Below are 23446 nucleotides of genomic sequence, written 5' to 3'. Positions count from 1 at the left end.
TTTACTGTTTGATTACAACAATTAGTTTATTTGAAAAAAACATGAGTGATCGACATTAATGACCCCTTACTGAATTCAGAATTATGTCTACATTTCATATGTGTACATCTTTCTAGGTTCATTCATTAGTTTCACAACTCTTTCCAACACAAATTGCAAGCAGGTAGAAACCACAATAATGAGAATTATTGATACCCACTTAGAAAATTGAATGAATTGTGGTGAAAAAAAATGGTTGTTTCTTTACAATTGTGCCTGTTCCTCAAAGCTGCTATCAGCACTTTGGGGGGGTTATCGTTGTCATATTTTATTGCGAATTATGGGGCATATTAACAATGGCCAGCGATAATTATCGCTGGCCGTGCTTAGCGATCATTATATTATCGCAGGCTATCTCTGGTATTTATCGCCCTAGTAGCGCGTTATTAACAACGCGTTACTCCAGGGTGATAAAAATTCCAGAGATAGCAAGGTTATCGCCCTTTTGCAGGGAACATCGCTGGTTTTCCAGCGATGTTCCCTGCAAAAGGGCGATAACCTTGCTGATACGACCCACAGGGTCGTATCAGCATAATCCACCCCCTATGTTAGGGATGGCTAAGTCAGGATTTTAGCAGACGTTAGGTTTTGGCGAAAACGGCTGTTTTCGCCAAAATCTAATGTGTGCTAAAATCATGTGGGCTGCCTTGTAAATATCGCGATGTAAACATCAGTGATATTTGCAAGGTAGTCCATCTTGGGTACGCCCAGTAACGCCCAGTTTGCATCTCATTGGAGATGCAAAGTGAGGCGTTGGAAAAAAGGGTGCTAACATGCGATTATGCATGTTAGCACCCTCTTGTAAATAGGGCGCTGGTTTTATCTCCGCTTTTTTGGCTTTGTAAGCCAAAAAAGCGGAGATAAAGCCCTTGTAAATATGCCCTTATGTACTTTAAAAACTTGCTGAAACTAATTTTATTATAGTCATTTGCGAATAAAGAAAATGTAAACGTCCTTTTTTTAATTTATCCAAACAGTGAGTTAGTCATTTGCCTATAAACGTTTTGACTGACTCATTTTCCTGTTGTTTGTATTTGGTGTTGTATCAAAAAGTCATGATTTCGGTCACAGTTTTGTAAATAAGTGATTCTTTAAGAAAGAGTATAAAAAAAGAAGTTACGGCACTGAGTTCCGATTCCGGATTGCGGTTTTAAATCCATAAATATTTGCTTACATTTGCCGAGTTGTCTGTCAATCATTTCCGCTACCAGTTGTTAGGTTCTGAACTATAAATGAGAATACTGAAGGCCTCACTTGCACCCAGGAGCAAGAGTGAAATCTGTTACAGCGCATGAGTCTTTTTTATTGATACTTGCATGCATTGCAAGTAGAGTGAAAATTGTGTTTAAGCCCAGTTGTAGCAGTGGTGGTCATACGCAGCGGTAAATTTCAACAAAATGATGTTAAATAGCTTTTAAAAAAAAAATTGAAGCCCTATTCCTCCATTTATTTTATAGATGCCATGGTATTGTATATTTAGCAACCGTGGAGGAATCTGTAGATTTCAGAGGCTTAACTACCGCCCTAGAGTATCAGGATGATATGCAGAAAACTGTGTCTTTCCTGTGAGATCAAAAGCACACAATTTAGTGTTTTTCAGAAAACAAGTTAAATCAAATTTTATCTGGTGAAATTAGGGAAGGGAAAAAACAGAGTGCATTTGTGAACTTTCTGTCATACTTGCAATACCAATTTGGGTGCCCACTAACGTTTGGCCTCAGGGTCAATTTGGGACAGAAAAGTCCATACATGAAAATAAAAGTGGTCCCCATTAGTAAATTAGAGAGCTAGAGAAGTTGACCATGTATTCAGATCTGGTCAGTTATGAACTTGTATCACAGACACTGTAAGTGTTATGCAGGGTATGGGAGACTGCATTGGCTTGCTGCAGGCAGTGTTTGTTTTAATATCAGGGAAATCAGCAGTAAAAATTGTTCCAGCAGACCATAAAACAGGCCCACAAACAGTCAAAAAGCCCTTCCACACAATGGCCTATTATTGCCTGATTACCCCATCGGAAGAACGACCAAGTTAGCCTCTAAACGATTGCACCAACCTAGCACGAACAGCGATTTTGGCGTTGAGTGATTTTTTATATTTAGCACTGTACAAACAAGGCCTTTAGATTACAAATGTGAAAAAAGGGATGAAAACATCACTTTACACAATTTCTACTTTGCAGCAACATTATGCAAATTCAATGTATAATATTATCATGAAGCGCAAAATATTTTCAGAACGTAGGCCGAAATATGCTTCTTTAAATACTATATTGATTAAAAGATTGTCAATTTTTTTTTTTCGAAAATCCTTACTTTTGTTTGTTAAATGGACTCTCAAATGTGATGTTCTCCTCCACAGTAGCATTCAAGAGCCATGGCTTCTGGGAAGCATACGCCACAGATGGTCGTTTTCTAGAAATAAAGAATATTGCAAAGTACATTATGATGTGTTTTTCGGTTCATTTTGAGCAAGTGCGCAATTTCAACTCTGATGATTTGAAGCTTAATAAGGTCTCATGGTAAAATGAAACAAATATAATTGCAAATTGATGATACTATCAAGAATATTAAATTGCGACTATTCATTCAATTGCAGATTATAAAACTAATTGCATCACTTCTATCCTCATCACAATCTTTAGACTGTGCAAGTCTCATTTGTATTTACAGGTCTTTTATGAAGCTGGGTTCCTCATGCATGATAAGATGCCCATTGATGTAGGCCTTGTGATCTTCTAGGTTGATAATAACAAAGCTGTTTATGTACCAAAAATTCCAAGGTGCATTGCAAAGGCCCATGCCTTTCGAATACACAAAGGGCAAGCCATGGAATCTCTTTTCAGGATGTCCCTCACATTATCATGTTATGGTCTGTACACTACAATGGAATGGAGGAGCATCCCATTTCTTAAAGGGAGCAAACACTAAAGGACTATGGCTGCTGGACTCCACTGTGGCTGGCATTCTGGTTCGCCTTAACCCTGGTAGAAAAAGCCTAAACTTTCAATGTTTGTGTCCCTAGGGCAATTATAGTATCATTTGGGTTCACAAGTTGTTTCATGATAATGAGTGTTACTCTTTCCTACAATTAAGGGATAAGGATAATCAGGGCCGACTTTAGCTCTGGTGGCGCCGGTGCAGCAATCACTGTTGGCACCCCACACCCCAGGACCGCCACATCGGATTCTCTGACTTCCACCTGCAAAAGTACCCCTCGGCACTCTCCAATCATAAGATATTGCTAAACACAGCGCTTCCCCTTGAGGTCACAACGCCCCCTCCACAGGTCAGCGCCCAGTGCGGCCACATCAGTCGCACAGCCCTAAAGCCGGCCCTTAGTATAATATTCACAAGTCTTGTCTTAGTCTATATGATAAATGAAAGGACGTTCTAAATACTGTTTGGCTGAATCCTAATATGTCCACAGCCTCTACCGTGACTTGCAATTTAATCAATTAAGAACACATAGATCCACCCCAAAATCCTTTATATATTCTTCTTCAATTAAGTCAATAATTACCTAAAAAACAAGATTGAAAACAATGTGGAATCAGATTTTGGTTTGATTCTTCCTTCCCAAGTGTGTAAAAAGTTATGGCTTGAGATTGGTTGAGTCGCTGGTGCTGGAGATAATACTCAATCCATATATTTTCTCTATTAAAGGTTATACAAATTGTTATTATTACATTTAATAGTTCATTTTCTGACTGTGTTGTACTTCACTCTCTTGGACATTAAAAAGCTAGAGTTATGAGTGTGTATTTATTAAAATATTTTGGGACAAGGTTTGGAGAAGAATTAATGATTTTTTTTTACTGGTGTTCGACTTTGATTACATGACATCAAGGTTGGGTTTTTTAGTGGATGCTTGGATTCTTCTCCCTTTCAGCAGTAAAGTAATTGATATTTTATTGTTGTTTGTTTAAAATGTTTATTTGGGATGCAAAGATCCATAAAACACTGCACAGCAAGTAACTAGATAAACAAATACATTGCATCAGTATATTCAACATTTCATAAAACACCGATCTAATAAAACCTCGTCTCACAATAAGATCGGGGAAGAGAAAAAATAAATAAGAAGTGCAATAGTATGTAAAAGGAGAGGGGTGCACCTAAAGTATAAGTAATGTCAGAAGGTTCGCTATTGGGCATCATTGCTCTGGGACTTGACAATGAGCATGCGAGTAAACCAAGGAGCGTGCAGATATTTTGTCTCCCCAACAACATTTACAACTCTCGTGTCTGGGCAAATAAAGGCAAAGTGATATAGTGTTTCTTCCACTGGCTTGCACACGGGGCACACATTAGAGCTACAGTACTGTGCGCACCAATTTATGCAGAAGCTGTTTAACAGCAGGACCCAGTACCTCCATTTTATGTGGAGTTGCCGGGGAATGGAACCTGGGACAATATGCCAAAAAGATTCATATTCAGGAGAGAGCTTGATGTTAAAAAAAGGGCCTGCTTTTACACCTTTCAGATCCCTCAACCAGAAAAACTCTTTCAGTCGTTCTTTGACCAAGGAACGAGGGGCTTGTTTTGCTCTGGCAGGGGTATCCCAAAGCAGAAGTAAGAGCCTGTCTCGTAGGCGAACCAAGCAATCCTCTCACAACCAGGAAATTTGAGGAGAGCCCTAATCACAGCTCTATAGGATTCTAGTTTGTCTATGGATCACAGTTTATGCCAGTACAGATAGGGTGACAGTGGATAAGTTGGTTTATATGAACATATTTTTATTGCAGTAGCGTTACATATTTCTTGAGTGAACCGGACTGTATTTTGTGTTTTTCTTGCTCTCCTTTTCAAGAACACTGTACCAGAACACACTAAAACCCCTCTTTGATCAGATAATATTTAAACATGTAAATACATACAGAATTAATCTTTCCATGATTGTGTTTTTCGCTGCGTGAAGAAGATTGGTATTAATTTCAAAGCTGAGATTGGCTAAAAAGCATTTTGCTATGGTGGACAGGTATGTGGAGCCCCATAGTGTCGAGCTGGGTACAAGACACAGGTGAATGGACTTTGGCTGATGACATGCAACTTTGCCTTTCTCGTAAAGAAGATAAGGATTACTGGATAACTTTGAGGAGGTAGCGGCATGGGACAGAGGGTGGATCAGGTCCTGGGGCTTCTAGAGAGGCTCCAGCCTTCACACAACTCACATAGATAAAACAATCTTGAACAACTAGGACATGCAAGGGGATTCTGAGTTACATCCACAGACTAAGGAAACAATAGGGTAATAAATATATATAAGTCGAGGCAGATAGATGAGATAAGAATGGTGCACCAATATAGGAGAGGGAAACATCAGGTGGGTTGAGTGGACATTTTGCTACCTAAGGACATGAGGGATCTAGTATGTGATGATCCCAGTCTTTGTTCTTTGCTATATATGTTATGAGAAAGCATAAAAAAATACTTTATTTAAAGTGTATTCACAGTGGAGATAAATGATACTTACACAAACACTCATGTGCACACCCACACACAGACACACACGCACTCTCTCTGGTCAGTGTAGTTCAGCAGCACTTTCCATTCCAAAGGCATTTTTTGGTTTGGTTATAACTTTTGACTCTGTGGATCCATTACCATGAAATGTGCTCAACTACTAACTCAGTCAACTAAGTCTTGAAGGGGATGGTGTAAAATATATAATTTCCTATTTCAGCTCCCATAGAAAATTTTGCCGAAAGATAAAGCAAAATCCCCTGGACAGATTTACACCGAAATTCGCATCAAAGCAGAACTTTACTGATAAAGTGTGCTTTTTTTGATTCAGTGTAAATCCGTTTCATCAGTTTTAGATTAAAAAAAGGTGCCAGGCAGGATTTAAAGGGTTAGCATTTTTGTATATCTTGACAGATATCTATTTTTTATTTTTGCATTATAATGTTGACTCTGTTTAATTAACCCCTTGAGTGCCCCGCCCTTTCCCCGCCCTGTGCCGGGCGTTTCATTAGCGGGCGGGGTTTATGACGAGCTGGACTCGTCATGGGCACAGCGCAACCGCGGCCCATGACGAGTCCAGCTCGTCATGGGCACTCAAGAGGTTAATATGTCTTGAAATATGGCATACACTTAGTACGTTCAGATTGCTATTGATGTTTTAGGATTTGCCTATATCCATAAACTGGGGGGGGGGGGAATTAAAAGGGGATGTTCATTTGCTAATAAATGTAGCATTGTTGTATCACATTTTCTGCCATAATTAATTAAAGCTGGGGAGAGACAGTACATTTTTTATGTGCTTATAACTTTGTCACTGTTTTCTCAATCTATGTCAAGTGTGGCAACTGCTTTGCAAGTAATACCCAGTGGGAGTATATTATAGTTTGTGAAAATCCAAGAGGGAGGCAAAGTTAAAGAATGGGTTGAAAACATGTTTGGTTTACTAATAACTTTGGCACCATCTGCTGGAGCGGCATGACATTCGGTAAAGACTTAGCATGTGTCCGGTACTGTTAGTTTTTTCATTTTTCAATTTAATGCAAGGGCAATAAGGAGAAAAGATTTCAAGGGGGAAACAAGTGTTCATCAGCTAATACATTTGGCATTGTTTGATGAATCCACACAAAACCTGGCATATATTTAGCTGGCTTAGAATACTGTTGGTTTTTCAAGTTTGAGCAGATTTGTTGGGTGTAGGTAAAGATAAATGCAAAGTCAATAAGAGTTTCATTCACTAATAACTTTCTTCAATTAATCTACTGAAACTTGGCAGCTAGCAAATTAAGCTCAGTGCAAAGTGAGGAATGCTCTGAAACCAACCCAACTGCATACAGCTGATGGTGGTAGGGCACTGACCCTTGCGGAAGGTGGCACCCAGTGCACAAAAGGTGCTTTTCAGGCCTTGTACATTTGGCGTTGAACAACCATGGTGAGTCGGGCACAGGGCCTAGCCATGCAGTCAACCCATTCAGCCAAGACTGTGTGCAATGTCAGTTGGTCGGACTAAGAAAGTTGGGGGCAGGGCTTGACCACAGGCCTTGCCTCACACAGCCAAAGGCCATGTGCTGCAGGGGTTAAACATTAGGTAAGTCATAAATAATATTGTTGGAAGGTGGTTTATTAGTAGGTGTACGTACATGCTTACCACTAATAATAAGGCCACAATCAAAATATAAGGCCCAGTCAAGGTCTCAATAAATTATTCCCTTGCTCAACCCTTGGTAGCTGGCTGCAAGCCGGCAGGCTTAACTTAGGATCAAAATGTAAGGGAGCTATAGAGGGAAAATAACCAGGTCGCCCTCCACTCACTAAACCATACAAAAAAAATGACCTGATTATGGGTCCTCTTTTTGTAAGGCTCAGCGTAGGAGACAGGTGTGTAAAGCATTTAGAAACACCAATACTTTAAAATAAGTAAGACACAACACACAATAAAACTCCAACACCAATTTATAAAAATAGGTAATATTTTTATGATTAAAACATAACGAAAATCCAATTTAGGAAACCAGAGACATGAATTTTTGAAGAATATACATTTTCTAGTGCTTACAAGTCGAAAGAGCCAACTTGGGATATCTCTGTTGCGCTTGACCAGGACAAAGTAAAAGTTTCAGGTGATGGAGCGTGGATCTGATACAGTGAGCAGTAGGGCCCGGTCACATTTTTACCTTCTGACTTGGTCACTTTTTTTGTCTCAAAGTCGAGCATGTCTGTTCGGCAGGCCAAGTTTGGATTTGACAATGGCAGCTTGTGTCAGCTGGATGCCCTGGTTGATTCCTGGAAGTTTAATCAGCAACAAAGAGCTCTGGAGCTTCACCAAGGCAAGCCTGAATTTCAGGTCGGGTCGCAGTCAGTCATTACCGACTTGACTCTCGATGAGGGGTCGGTCAATTTATGGAGCTTTTTAATAAAAAGTGTCCAAATGACCTCAAAGTTCTGCATCTTCTTCCAGAACGTTCTTCTGGGGCTCCAACGTGTCAGCAACACCTATCCAAGGCTTTAGAATCTTTGAGTGGCGCCTTGGGAAGTTAGGACTACAGTTCTCACAATGTACCTGGCCAAATCCCTAGAGGTACAGTTGAAGGTGATCATCTGGGTTCTTCTTGATGGAGATGATGTAGATGGAGCTCTTTTAACTTGTTGCTTTTAGGGAGTCCACTCCTTCAACTTTCACAGCAAGGCAAAGCCCTTTTTAGGTTGAAGACCAAAGTGTGCAACAGGTGCAGTACTTCTGAGTGCAGTCCTCTCTAGTGCAGTACAGGGGTCCAGCAGGGCAGTGCTTCTTCGCCTTGTAGTTTCAAGACAGGGATCTGAGTTTCTGGGGTAGCTCTCCCATATTTATCCAGGCATCTGGGGTGACAAGCAGATGGGCACCCCTGATCAATGGTGTGCAGGGTGCCACCTTTAGGTATGACAACTTCCTCTAAAGTGTGGCACAGTCTTATCCCAGAAAACACTGTTCTTTAAAATCCAAAATGGTGGAAATCTCGCCTGGAGCTTAAGGTCTGGCTAACCCAACCTACTGGTGTGGCTAACTTTACCTAACACTCCCATTCCAGCCCCTCTGCTAAATCAATTACAGGGGCTCCCATCTGGCTGGGTTTGCAAGTGGTGGAGTGGGGGAGTTGTTCCTTCTCTAAACTGTAATTCCCTTTTTGAAGACCAGTTTGGTTACCCAGCCCTCTTCCTGTCCTCTGCTTGGCAGCAGCAGTTCTCCTCACACCAGATGTCTCCTTTGTCTCAATGCAGACTTCTTCACACCTCATCAGAGCAGTTTGGATCAGCCTGTCAAATGCTGGCCATTCAGGAGTTGCAGTCAGAAGGCTAGATTTTGGCACAATAGAAAAGCAAGTGCCATAACATTTATGTCATGGTTATCATAAATTCAAACTTGGCCAGTTGTTGGATTTATTCTAGCTATAACTTTGACACTTAGAAGTATCATTTTAGCTCACTCTTGTCAATAGTTAGACTTTATTAAAGTTTAATAAAGCATTCCCATGTTAGCCGATGGAGCTGTACTACAATGGGGAAAAACAACATTAGCAGTTTTTCTATCACCATGGCTTATAAAACATCTTTTATAATGCCCTTGCTAATAGGTGCAAGGCACCCTACCCCTGGGGCACCTAGGGGAGACCTTAGGGGTGACATATGTAAATATAAAGTCGTTTAAGACTTTGGGAGTACCTTTAATTCCAAAGTCGCAAAGCAGGGCTGACTTTTAAAATGACAGCAGGCCACACAGCAGTGCACACCTAAGTGCATTAAATCTGCTGGGCCCCTAAACATACATGCCCTACAAAATACTAGCAAATTGTAGGTTATCAGTACCAATTGTAATTATGAATAATGAATAATGAATCGCATTAGAATGTATTATTTAATAAACACTGCAGAAAACAGCCCAAAATGACTTACTAATTATATGATAACATAGGCCCTGGGTCTGGTTAGCAGAGTCCAGGGCACCATCATAGTCAAAAACCAGCATGTAGTAGTCAAAAATGGGGGCAAAAAGTGGGGGGATACAGAAAAAAGCCATACTTTCTCACAAATGCTATGAAAACCATTGAAAATAATTACAGTAAAAAGTGAGCTATGGTCCTGGCTCAAACTTGTCAAACTACTGAAATGTGGAAGTTATGGTTAGCAAGGCATGCAACATACATAATGACATGCAAGACTAAGCTGGAACAATTGTATTAAAAAAGAGAAAAATGACAGAAAGAGATATCAATCCTAAAAGGTTTTATTTGTTTTTTCAAGAACCATTTGTGTTTTGCAAGAAAAGTGAGTGCTAGTCCTCAAATTTCTTGGGAGGCTGAACAAGGAGGAAGTGAGGACTAGGGAGTAGGCCTTACCTTCCTCACTCTAGTAGCAATACCACTACTGCCAGAAATTTCAACCACATCTATGACCTGCCCATCAGATTTCTAATCATCCTCGCTGAGGGTTAGAATGCACAATATTTGAGAGTGTGAGCAACAGTCTATTTTATTTCCACTCAAGTCTGTGAAAATAGCATGGCTGCAAAGACACTGAATGGTTAAGGATCACTGTGTTGTCTACCATTCTTCTGTTTCCCTGACCTTACGAGATATAAGCGAAGGACTAATCTGCAGTCTCATTCTGCTGTAAATTTAGGCAACTTCAGACTGAAATGGAGAGTTAGGGGTTGAACTACCAACCACCAGCACAAATTAAAATGGCCAGTTCAAGCGTAGACAGTGTGAATAGTCATGTCTTGGAAAGGCACAACTCCAAAAATCATTACATGCCAGAGTGTACTTGAGCAAAGAAATGATAAAAAATGCAACATCTTTGTTGCAAAATAAACCCTAAAGCAGCAGCTGTAAAACCTTATATGTAACTCAAATACTTCTAAGAAGAGGCGTGTCTGTAGCTACAACACCTTATAGAGAGCCCATTCCTTTACTCAAGACCATCTTCACTTAAAACATTTTTCGGGTCTCTGTTTTGGGTTCAAAGTTCAGAAACATATTGCCTCTACATTTCAGAGAGGAGGTTTATCACAATAAATTTAAATACCTGAATTATTCTTTTTTTAATTTTAATACGCTGTTCCTTCCACCACTCATTACATGTTGCTTTGGAATTAAGCAATACAGAGTCAAGAAATTATTGTCTGGAATGAATGTTATGCAAGTGTCATAACTCACTCCCTCACTCACCATTTTTCATGATCTCAAATGGGTCTCTCCTCTGCATGTGTTGCTCTGAAAGGATCTTTAACTTATATAGGCATGGTTACACCATTGTGCGATATATCCTTCATAACAATGTTATATAAAGTATCTTCATTCATCACTTTATTCCTTTGGGTTGATTAGAGAAGTGTTCACATATTTTAGAATCAGTTTCATAACACTTGCTCCTGTGCTATCCCTTGAAGATATAGTATGTCTTTGTTAGATGGACCATGTAAGTGGCTAGGAGATTAGTCTGTTTGGTTTCTGTCAGAGATACACTGGACAAATACAGCTATTATTTGATTACGTTACTCCTATAAAAGTATAAATAAAGGATAAAACCTTTTTCAAACTGCTCTTTCTTACCTTCACCTGAAATTTCCCTTTCTCATCTTTGACTCAGACTGACTTTTCCTATCTTGTCTTGGAAGCCAATTGTGAGTTTGGTGGTCTGATGGACCGACAAAAACACAGTGGCGGTGAGGTTGCCGTAGCACTGGTGGTCTAGCTGCCCTACCACGAGTTGGGAGGCCGGACCACTATAGGACCACTGCTACTAGTGGTCTGAAGCCCGCAATATGCTGGTGGTGCAGCTGCGGCACCGCCAAGCATACCATGAGTCTTCTCACTGCCACATTTTTCATGGCAGTGAGCCTCTCTGGTGCCTTTGTGCTTGGGTGTGACCCCCTGTTGCTGCATGGCATGGACTCTACAGTCCATGCCATGCAGGAACACACTTTGGTGGTCCCACGGCGGTGCCCTTTTAACTCTCTGCTATGAGCCTTTTAAATGGACCCCATTGCGGCCGCCACCGCAGGACTGGCCACCGGATTTTAACTCATAATCCGGTGGGTGGACAACTTTGGTGGTCTTGGAGCGGTGCACTGGTGTGGCGGCCCGCTCCAAGACCGCCAAAGTCAGAATCAGGCACCTAGATCTTTGATAATGATATGGCACGGGGAAAACCCGGTAATCCTCAAAATCTGGGCTTTAATATAAGTGTACAACTACAATTATTTCTGTGCTCTTCATAAAACCTAATGTTTAATAATGAATAGGCTTGAGAAAGTAATCTACGTATCACTTAGTATAGGCAAAGTACACACTAATATCAAGTTGTTCACTTAAAGTAAAGGTAAACCTCTATTGTTTCAAGAGTCATATAAAGTACACATATTTACAAGGTAGGTGTTAAAAATAAGAAATAAATAAGTGCAATAGAACAGTGTTCCTGAAGGTGAAAGAGTTGTGCTGTGGTACAAGAAAGATATAACAAAATTCCTGGTTTTCATGAATGCAATCTCAAGTGTAAAGGTAAGCAGTCATTACATAATTTTGCCCATTCTTAGGATACACAGTAAAAACATCTAATGATCTTAGCATCAATATTTTCACCTATGGGGGTTGAGTTTATAATCCATGTCTTCACCAGGACCAAAGAAATAGAATACACCCTCTGAAGTAGATTGGATTTACTCCAGCAGAGGCCAGTATCAGGATTCAGGGCAGGTACAGTTGGAATTGGCTAGCTGGGCAAGTGCAGTTAACGGCTTCATGTAGCTTGTTGTGTCTCTGCAGCGTGAACTGAAAATCAGCCTTATAACTTTTGGAGTCCACTTCTTTGTCCTGGATACAAAAGGAAGTAGGTCAAGTCCTTCAGGACTCCTATCAAGTCTCAAAGAGCAGTTTAAATCCTCTTCTGATTTTCCTCAGGTCCAGCGGCGTTCTGAAGAGGGTTCCAGGGATGCTACATTTAAGTCTAGTATTAGCTTGTGGGTGTAGTGATGTCTTGCCCCTCCCTAAGCAATGGGGTAAACGTTTCCTGTGGTACCCATTCCCACATTTGTAGCAGTTTCTGTCTGCCCTACTGCAAACAATCCCTCAGTCACCCTCACTCCTAAAATTCAAATTTGTGAAACCATTCTATTTTTGTTCAGAGCCTTTGTGCCTACCCAGAGGTGAGGCTGGGGTAATGAGAAGCTCCTCCTTTGAGGTCACTTCAAACCAGGTCTGGAGACAACCCCCCTCAAATGGAGTCGGGCCTGCCTGAGAGGAGATCAAAAGAAGGGGCCAATCCAGGTGTCATCTAATATCAGCCTGTGACAAGAAAGCCACCTTTCGAATAAATGAAGCACCTCGGCACATCCCAAATGGTCATGCTGTCAGAGGAACAAAACACCGCCCCCCACCTAGGTCTTTGTCTCTGATCTTAGAGCAGTTTTCACACCTCATTCAGGACCATTCACCAGCTGGGTGACAGTTGGAAGGTGCGTGTAATTTAGCGTTTAGTGTTCAAGAGTTTCAGGCAGGGAAAAGGTGACTTTATAAACAGTACTTTCCCTTAATATTTATCAATCATCTGACTTCACCATAAACTTGGGTTGGGATACTGAAATGTGTTGTTTAGTCAGGTATCTAGCTGGTCCTTACCCTGAGATAGCAGAATTAGTCTATTTGCAATTTGTACACAGCACCAGTCAGGCTATTATGGTTGATCTGAAGCCATTTTTGCACTGCCACTGTAGTGGACGGCATAACAGGTGCTTTAATCCACTAGTGTCATTCAACGTCCAGGTTATGGGTACCCTATACCATATACTAGGGACGTATAGGCAAGCTAAATATACCAACTGGGTGTACACCAATTCAGCCATGTTAAAAGGGGGAACACAGGCACTTTACAACTGGTAGCAGGGGTACAGTGCACAGATTTCTGCAGCCAGAAAGAACAGATAGGACTATCATCTTGGGGTACACCACAGATAAGACTGTCATTTCCTACAAATCCATTCAAAGTAGGCAATAAATTAATTAAATGAATCGCATCAGAATGTATTATTTAATAAACTGCAGAAAGCAGCCCAAAATGACTTACTAATTATATAATATGCCAATTAAAACACAATGGACCTCATTTATAGGAGGACAATAACTAGATGCCCATTCATACTTTTTTGTTTGTTGCCTCATTTCCAAATGTAGAGCATCTGCTGGTTTTGCTGACAAAAACATAATTTCAGTGGGGCCATTATTACTCCTGCTAGCATCCTATCTGTTCATTAAAACCATGCAAACTGTGGTCCTCTTGTATAGAAATACAAACCACACTCCCCCACCAGGATGGGGAACATTATTTAAGCTACTCTTAAAGACATACACCTGCTTTGGCTGTTTATATTTCGGGGTATGGTATCTGAATATGAAATCCAAAATATTGTTTTAACATAAGTCAACATTTCATGCATGCAAAGTTATTGTGGGGCAAAAAATCAAATTCAGGTATATATATGTTTTGCCTTTGTTAATGTTTCATCTGTTGTTGGAATTTAGCAAAGTTTTATTTTTGTAATTGTGATGTTTATTAATATATTTTACCATAATTGTTTAGTTATGTGTACATTTTTTTACATTATTTATTTAACATTGTTGCCTTGGAATAATTTTATTTTCTTTTGTATTATTTGATATTTTGGGGGGTTATACTGGGTAGTGTTTTATTTAAAAGGTTTTTTATAGCATTTAATCTCATTCTACAATAATTAAAGTTTAATTTATTTTCAGTATATTTTGAATATTTATAATTTATTTACAAAAATAGGAATAATTGAAAACTGTTAAGCAAAAGTAGTATTTTATTATGAGCTAGAGGTTTTACTAGGGGATGGGTGGGTAATATTTTTAAAAATTGTTTTTATTAACGTTTTCAAATGTAAAATAAAATGGGAGTTTACGACATAATGCTGCCAGGAGTATTGGAAAAACATACAGTCTGCATACAGTTAAGAGACTGATTGCCAAGGTGATCAGTCTGAATTTAAGGCCCATACCATAGTGGGCCCTTTGAGCCCATCATGTCTCCAGGAATTTATGTTGGATCCAACTATTCCCAGGCAAACTCTGCATGCTCTATGTGGTTGCCATTAGGGTTCCGTATCGCTATCCTGTTGCATGGATCACTGCTGGTCAGTGAATTCCAACCCATAATGCTCTCTCCACATTCCCCACACCCGCATTTCTTAGGACAACCTCTGGCTGAATACACAATTTTCTCCACCTGATATATATGCCAATCCTGGCAAACCACTGGGGTTTAGTAGGCAAAGCAGGTGATCCCCAAGCCTGTGTGATATCCCTCTTCGCCACTATCAGTCTCGGAGCTCCGAAGGTCAGCTTTTTGCTAGGCAGATCAATGTTTCCCAGGACTTCCAGGGGTATGATGGTGGATTGTGTGGTATCTCCTCTCCCAGGAGGGTGGGTAACATTTTAATGTTATGTTAATAGTAAAAGTTTTAGAAACATTTATAGTACTTCTTATTTTTATGTTTAAAAATGTGGTGCCACTTTTTAGTGGGTTTCATTTGGAAGGGCTATTAATGAAGGTTAAGAAGTATTTTAGTTATTGTAACATTTTTATGTAGTTTTCCTTTAATTGAATGAACATATTTAAAAAAAAACTTAGATTTTTAAATGCTGGAGTTTATGTATTTTGGGCTATATAATTAAAATTTTATTTTTATAATTTGGGTTAATGGGTGTATTGGGGGCTTGGGGAAGTTGTATTTTAATGTTAGGTTCATTTGCATAAGTTTTTTTGAGGTGTTTCAAAGATTGTGTATGTAATTTAAATGATGTTTCATAAATGAGATGCATCTTTTGTGGTTTAAACTTTGATTTTAGAAAATGTAATTTATTTAAAGATTTGGGGCCAGATGTATGACCGTTTTTTGCAGTCGCTCAAGGGTATTCAACCCTTTTGCGACCGCAATAAACAGTGGTGGTATGTACCAACGCTATTTTGCGAGTCACAGACTCACTAATTAGCATTTGCGACTCACTATTTGGAAGGGGTGCCAAGAGTGTCCCTACCTAATAGTGAGTCCAAATGGTATGTACTATTGTTTTGTGACTGCATTTGTGGTCGCCAAACACTCGCAGTTTACCACCGACTTCAAGTAGGTGGTAAATCATCTGCAAATGGGAAAGGGTCCCCACAGGATCCCTTCCCCTTTGTGAATGGGTACAAAAATATTTCCTAAGACCAGGCAGTGGTCCCGGGGACCACTGCCTAACCTTAAAAAATTCAACTGAAAAGATGAATTTCTCTTTTTTAAATGCATCCTGTTATCCTTTAAGGAAAATGGGGCTCCATTTAAGAAAAGAAAATACAGCTTTATGTAAAAAAAAAAGTGCTAGCCATTCCCAAAGGGGTCGCAAATTGCACTTGCTTCATGATTATTGATGAGGCATGCAATTTGCGACCCCATTGGGAATCGCTAACAGTGTCTGTGACACTATTGTACATTGCATTTTGCAACACGCATATTGCGAGTCGCAAAGCGACACAATTAGCGAGTCGCAAAATGTAAACGTCATACATCTGGCCCAAAATGATGTATATTAATTCTAATTTTGGTGTGGTTGGGTTGAGATTGATTTACATTATTATGCAAAATATTAGATTTTTTTTGTTTGAAGTTGAAAGTAAGTTATATAAGAAGAACGCATTTTGTTTTAAAAACAATTTTTAGAAAGATAAGAAACATATTTGATCTCCTCACACTATTTCTCCAAATTTATCATTTTTATTACACTGGAGTTAGAATAGGAAATGTCAGCCCTTTGTTAGACCTGTAAGCCTTCGGGTGGTCTCACCTCCATTTTTGCTGGTCTTGTATTTGCTGGCGTTTGGACTCTGTACAATTTACGACTGCTATCCACTGCTAAAGTGCTTGTATTCTCAAACCTAACCATGGTAACATTGGCTTATACCCAATTGGCATATTTTATTTACATAGTCCCAAGTAAAGTTGTACTACATGTACCCAGGGCCTGTAAATTAAAAGCTACTAGGGACCTGCAGCATTGATCGTACCGACGGATTACGCCCCACTTTAAACATGTCTCAGGCCTGCCATGCATTGGCGACTCCTCCGTTAAGGCGGAGGAGCATCGCCCCACTGCTTTGTAAGAAAGGAAAAATAAAATGATAATAGCATAATGTTATTATCATTTTATTGTGTCCTGCTGCAGCAGCTTTGCGTGGTGGGTTGGGGCTGCCCTGCCGCAATGACTGTTTGTCCGGTCCTCTCGGGCCGACTAACAGTCATGCACACTTCACATGTTCTCTATGCAGGCTGCATTACAGACTGCGTGGAGAGCATGCCTAGGTCTAGACCAATTTTTGTTGGATTGGAGAATAATTTTCTCTAAGTTTCCCTCACCTATTAATGCACTTTCCAGAATGTTTGTTAGACTGGAGTTAGAGTAGTAGATCTCCTCTACCCAACTCATGCATTTCCTTAATGTTTGCAAAAGAGAAGTTGAATTAGTAAATCCCATACTTTCCATTCATGAATTTTCTTTCTACTTTTTCTTTTTTAGTAATTGTATTAGATTTTATTAGATTTTATTAGGTACATGATTGATAGAAGCCACCCATCATGCAACCAAAATGTACTGGTACACTTTATGTAGTTTGGTAAATCCCACATGGTGGTAGTCTGATTTTTTTCACCAACCTTATGCAGGTCCTGTTTGCCCAACATCTTTCTTTGCTTTGCCAATGTTTTGTCTGTGCACCTGCATATGCATTGATCGGATTTATCCTGTGTTTTGTTTGCCTAGTTTTAATTGGATATTGGATATTTTGCTGTACTTTCCATGTTACCAAAAGGCCTTCTTAGGCATCGTATATCACTTTTTTTGCAAACAGTGTGTTAAAATTCCCGCAGTTTTTTGCAAATTGTCTCTTATCAACTATTAAAGCAAAATTATAAAAGAGATATCTTGGCAGTGGTACATCTCCCAGATGCCCAGCAGTGCTACCTGTGCTAGTAATTCAAATTCCATTCTGCTTAATTTAGTGATCCGCCATTTTATTTCTGTGTTTAGTATGTTCTATGAAGAATTTTCTATTGCACCAAGCAAAAACCTGTCCTTATCAAAGCCTTTGATGAGTGTTGTAAGGTATTGGATTGTATGTTAAAAGGGGGTGCAAAGCCACTCCAAAGAATAATTAAAATTCTTTTCAGGGTGAACCACAAAAGTTACCAAAAAAACTTTGGCTTAACCCCCTGGTAGCTAGATTGGCACAGAAGCAGTCAGGCTTAACTTAGAGGCAATGTGTAAAGTATTTATGCAGTACTGAATCAGCAATAAAGTGAAAACTAAATACTAGAATAATCCCAAACTAGTTTGGAAAAAAGCATTTTTGCTAAGTAAAATTACACTAAAATGACAGAAGTACAATCGGTAGAAGTGGAGTTATGAATTGTTAAAGTTTAAGAAAAAAAATGGCTCCAAAAGGTGTGAAGTGCCAACTCAGGTATCTAATTGAGCAGGACCGGGACAAAGTCAAAAGTTCCAGTCAACCACAATTGAGCACAGGCCCGGTCCGGTACAAGGCCAGGTTTGACCCGCTTGGGGTTGTACCTTCGAACCTCGGTGCAGCAGCTGGGTTTGACTCCAACCTGGTTAGTGAAACAAAGGGCAGGCAGGCCCAGGTGTGAGCCAGCGACAGGGTAGGCTTCTTCTGAAGTCTTGAAGGACTGGGTACAGCCCCTAGGTTTCGTTTGAAGTGCAATGAGGAATACCCTCACCTCCCCACACCCAGGTCCTTTGTGAACTGTCTCGGAGAAATATACATTACTACCACAGAAGAGTTATTAATAGTCATGTGGCCGTGGTCACTGACAGAAAGGCACATTTGGTGTAGGTAGGGAAATACCAACTTTCCAAAAGTATTAAAAAAAAAGGGAAGGATATAATGCTGAATTAATCTCAGCCACTGGTAATTTCTGGTGGCAGCATCGCAGTCCATCGTTATTTTGAACACCATGCCAACTCAGTTTGAACCCAGCCATATGAAAATCGGACAATGCCCTGCTCCAATAGGAACAGTCCAACCTGAGCTGCCAGACTGGGTCCTCCTTGAACCGGAACACAAGCAACCCAGGATCAAACACACCTTAATTGGGCTCAGTTGCTAGAACAATAGATTCCACACTCACAAATTATGCATTGTCCCTAGTGTTGATTGATTGGAACTAGAATATAGAATCTCATACCCTTTATATTTGCACTTTCCAAATTTAAAATTGGAAAGCCATTAGAGTATTGAACCTGGATTTAGCAATCTATGCATTTTCCTGGATTCTTATTGCATTGCAGTTAGAAGGCTAATTCTCACAGATACAAAATCTCCCCAAATTGTGCACTTTGCCCAGCGTTTGTTGGACTGGAGTTTGAATAGTGAGTCTCAGCCATTAAATATGCACTTCCCACAGTAAATGTTAGACTGGAGTTAGAATATTAAATCTCACTACATTTCATCACTTTCCACAACGCAAGTGAAAATGGAGTTAGAATATTAAATTTCACCCCTTTTATTTATGTACTTCCCCAATTTTTGTTTGAGCAGTCTTAAACTAGCAAATCAGACCTCCATTGCATTGACACTTTCCCCAGTGTTTGCAGGTCTATAGTTAGTATAGTAAATCTGATCCCATCACAATAAATAATCTTTCTCCAGATTCTTTTGGACTGAAAATAGAACAGTAAATCTTCTTTGTCAATGTACGCATTTTCCCCATGTTTATGAGATTGGAGGTAGAATAGTATATATCCCCTGCCCAGAAACAATGCACTTTCTAAATGCTTGTGGGACTGGAGTTACAAGAGTAAATCTGCCCCCTATAACTATATATATACTTCTACCGTTTTTTGAAGTTAAAATAATGAGGCAAGCACCCAAAAAGAAAGGTAGGAGTGAAAAAAGAAGTGAAAGGTGGGAGGAAAGGAAGATGGATGGAAAGAAAGAAATAGGGAAAGGTGGGGGGAAAGAGAGATCGATGGAAAGAAGGACGGAAGGGAAGATTGAAAGGAGGTAAAGGGAAGAAGGAAGGGATGAAGAGAAGCAGGATTAGAGGGAGGAAAATCCGAAATGCAGAATCAGAAAAAGTAGATACAGCCGGAAAGGAGGAAGAATGAAAGAAGAAAAAAGGAAGAAAAGAAGGAACAGAAGGAGGAAGGAGGGATAATAGAAGTGAAAATGAAGGACGAGAAGAATAGAAAAAACAACATATGGAAGGAAGGGAATAACCAAGGGAAATCAAGTGTGGAATGAAAAACAGTAGGAAGAGAAGAAGTCAATTTAATAAGGGAAGAAGGAAAGAAAATGGAAAGATGAAGACAGGAAAGACGTGTGTAAGAAATTGGGTTACTGGTTGAGGGGGATGAAACCCTACTCCAGCTGTAACCACAGTTCTTGAAAGGGTGAAATATAATCAAACCCCATATTGACCTTTGTTGATCCCTCTGGTAGCTTTGCACAAATGTAGTCAGCACACATACAGTAATAAAGTGAAAACACAACACAAGAAAATTCCCACAACGATCTCCAAAAATAGAGTAAAATGTTATAAATTATTTGACACCAAAATGACAAAAACCCAATTATAAGCACCGTGATAAGCAATTTAAAAGAGTAAAAATAGTGCTTAAAAGCACAAAGTGGCAACTGTGGTTATCTGGTCAGGCCGTACCTGGATAAAATCACATAAGTTCAGCCCTATCACGATGGAGCTTGGGCCTGATACAGGGACCAAGTTAAACCCCCCCCCCGAACGAAGTAACTTAAATCCTGGTTGTGGTGCATTGGGAGATCCCACGTTGATGATGCATCTCTCAGCAGCGGTTCAGATGAGCTGTGATGTGAGGTTCTGTGTCTTGGATGCATTACACAGCGATTATTCTGGGGAGATGCAGGGCTGCAATGCAAGGTCCTGCATCAAGGAGGTGTCACGCAGTAGGGGTTCCGAAGAGCTGTGGGGTCCTGCATCACGGATGCATCGTGGACCTGCAAGAAGATGCGTCTCTCTGCATTGGTTTTTCCTAAATGACCACAGCCGGGCAGAACACCTTCCGGCCCACTTCCAAGGGTAAAGGACTGGGATGACACAACTTGGGGGTAGGACTCATAGGTAGAGTCCAGGTGCAGGGTTCAAGGTGGTTGGAGACTTTTCTGTCCCTGAGGCTCTGATCAGGAGGTTAGTTAGTCCTTGTAGTCACTCAGGTAGCCCAGGGTTCAAGAAGCATATTCAGTCTTTTGCACTCACTGTAGCAGGGCAGCGGAGTAATAGTCCTTCTTGCAGCAGAGCTGTATAGCAGTCCTTTTGAGTCTTCTCCAGGCCTGGAGCTTTACTGAAGAGTTAAGTCTGAGGGTCCACTATTTATCCTTGGTAGGAGAGGTTTCCGGAGAGAACCGCCCCAGAGGTGTTTGGAATATTTTTCTCCCTGACCTGGACTCAGCTTGTCTGGGAGCACAAAAGACTAGTGTGAAACCCTTTATGACTGTGCTGAGGCAGAACCTTTGTGATGTGCTAGTGTGATTGCGACAGTTCTGACACCATATCAAGTCAGAGGTATCCCATCCTACCAACAAATTTCCCCCTTTGTCTCACTGTCTGAAAGCACTACACAAAGATGAACTGCCAACTACACCTAGTCATATGACCCAGGATACAGGCTGTAGGCACCAAATGGTTGGGACAAGAAATTAACAACTTTCTAAAAGGGGCATTTTCAGGACTGTGAATAAATTCCAACTTTACCATTAAATAGTTATAAATTCCAATTCTTTATAGACCAAAACTCAACATGCATACCTGCTTTCAATTGAAAGTTATCACCTATTGAATGTAATAAGGTACCCCAATGTTATCCAATAGACAGTACCAGGACAAGTAAAAGCTGAATGTACCGTCCCAACTTTTCAAATACACTGCACCCTACGCTATGGACTGTTTAAGGCCTATCCTAGGGGTTTCTTATATGTATTAAAAATGAAGGGTTAGGCCTGGCAAAAGGTTTATTTATTTTGTGAGGCTGAAATAGCAGTTTAAAACTGCACACACTGGCTGCAATGACAGGCCTGAGACATGTTTAAAGTGCGATTTAAGTGGGAGTCCCACTATTAGCATTTACTTTACAGGCTCTGGGTACAGAAAGTACAAGTAGGATCACTTTATTAGGGACTTACAAGTAAATTAAAAGTGCATATTGGGTGGAAGTCAAGGTTACCATGTTTTAAGGAAAGAGCACAAGTCCTTTAGCACTGGTTAACAGTGGTAAAGTGTGCAGAGTCCTCAGGCTAACAAAAGTGAAGTCAGCAAAATCAGGAGGCTTGGAGGCAAAAAGTTGAGGGAAAAGCATGCTAAGGATGTCAAGTCCAACAACAGGGAGCAACAGATGGAAATGGTGAAAGCAGGAAAGATATGGAAAAAAATTGAAAAAAGTAACGGAAGACAAGTGGAAGAAGGGAAGACTGAAAGAAAGGAGATAAGAAGCAGATAAGAAGCAAAGATGTAAACAAGAGGAGGGAGGAAACTTTGAACCAAAGATGGGACGTGAGGAAAGTGAAATAGACAGAAGAAAGGTCCACGGCAAGAAAAAAGAAATGCAGATAAATCGAAAGTAAGCAAAGAAGAGTCTGAGTGATGAGCAACTTTGAGCAGATCCACTAGCCCTACAAACTATGCAGGGAGGCCTTCCTTCTGTGGTATCAGTACATCAATTTTTTCAGGTCTTTGGTGGCTCTACAGACATGTCGTAGAAGTCTTCAATTGCGAGTCACATGCAATATTTTCTATTGCCTCAACACGTGTTTTTGTGTCAGAAGTGTAGTCCTAAACTTTACCACGCTTATGTTAGATGTTGTTAATGTTATCCGTATAATGGGTCATTTCAAGTTTAATACCGAGTTAACATAAGGTTCAGGGCTAGGAAACTACCGTTTATGAAAATGACATTACACAGCAATTGTTAGGATAAGAATAGGTAGTCCTGTAAAAAAAACATGTAATCACGTTTAATGTATATTAACTGTAGGTAATGGGAATTAATTAGAGTTAGTGTTTATTCTGAGAGTAGGCCCAGGGAATAGACGTTTCTGCAATGCGGGGATAAGATTACTTTATTGTTATCGATTCGCTTTCATTGATTAATTCAGAGCTTCTGGGATCGGTGCTGTAATGCACACTGAGTGCTTTTAAACATGTCTTTCAGAAGCCCTGGAGCCAGCTTCACCTTGTCACTTCATGTCCTTGCCTCGAAGAATGATCTGTGCTTCTACGACTACCCTTAGCAGCCCTCATGCCATGCTGACAACTCACCCCATGCCATGACCGACACTGTTTCAGGTCCTAGGCGTTTGTGTGAAAACCTACTGCATTCTAGTTACTGTAGACTCGGTGCATCCTTTGACCTAATTAGAGTAACGCATCTGTTAGTATTTAATTGTAGGTAAAAGCCCGGAAACACTGTCCCTAATAACATGGAGTGAGTGTTCACACTTCAAATTCAGAACCAAATTTGAATGCACAGGCAGAACTGGTAGCAGCGGATGCCCGAAAAATGTGTTCTCGGTGGGATCAAAAAAAAAAAGTGACATGAAAAAGCTGTTGTTGAATTAAATAAGGTGGTTCATCAAAAGATAATCCAGATTTGAAAACAACTAATTTATTTTGTATATGTTATTATTGGCGAATATTGCAGGCTGTGTGCCTGGCAATTTACAAAAGCCTACCCGGCCACACGACCATTAGAACATTTGGTAGGATAATTGTAGGGCAAAGCTACGAGGGAGGCCCTGTCTACCTGGGAACAAGGTTCTCCATTACTTCTTGTAATATGCAAAGCTAAACATCTCAGAAACATTATTTGAAATGC

At 40.2% G+C, this 23446-nt stretch overlaps 1 protein-coding gene across 2 annotated transcripts in view; it reads right to left on the bottom strand.

The window, feature by feature from the left end:
- ABCC8 (ATP binding cassette subfamily C member 8) overlaps positions 1 to 23446 on the bottom strand; it is a 1425084-nt gene that overhangs the window by 562115 nt on the left and 839523 nt on the right. For both annotated transcript variants that reach the window (XM_085648067.1, XM_085648068.1), the window contains one exon: positions 2355 to 2453. In XM_085648067.1, the coding sequence (XP_085504193.1) occupies positions 2355 to 2453 (99 nt within the window). The remainder of the gene's footprint in view (positions 1 to 2354; positions 2454 to 23446) is intronic.

This window comes from Triturus cristatus, chromosome 3_2 (assembly GCF_964204655.1).
Source record: "Triturus cristatus chromosome 3_2, aTriCri1.1, whole genome shotgun sequence".
Lineage (NCBI taxonomy): Eukaryota > Metazoa > Chordata > Amphibia > Caudata > Salamandridae > Triturus > Triturus cristatus.
The sequence above is the reverse complement of the archived record's forward strand: the minus strand, read 5'-3'. Positions and strand labels throughout refer to the sequence as shown.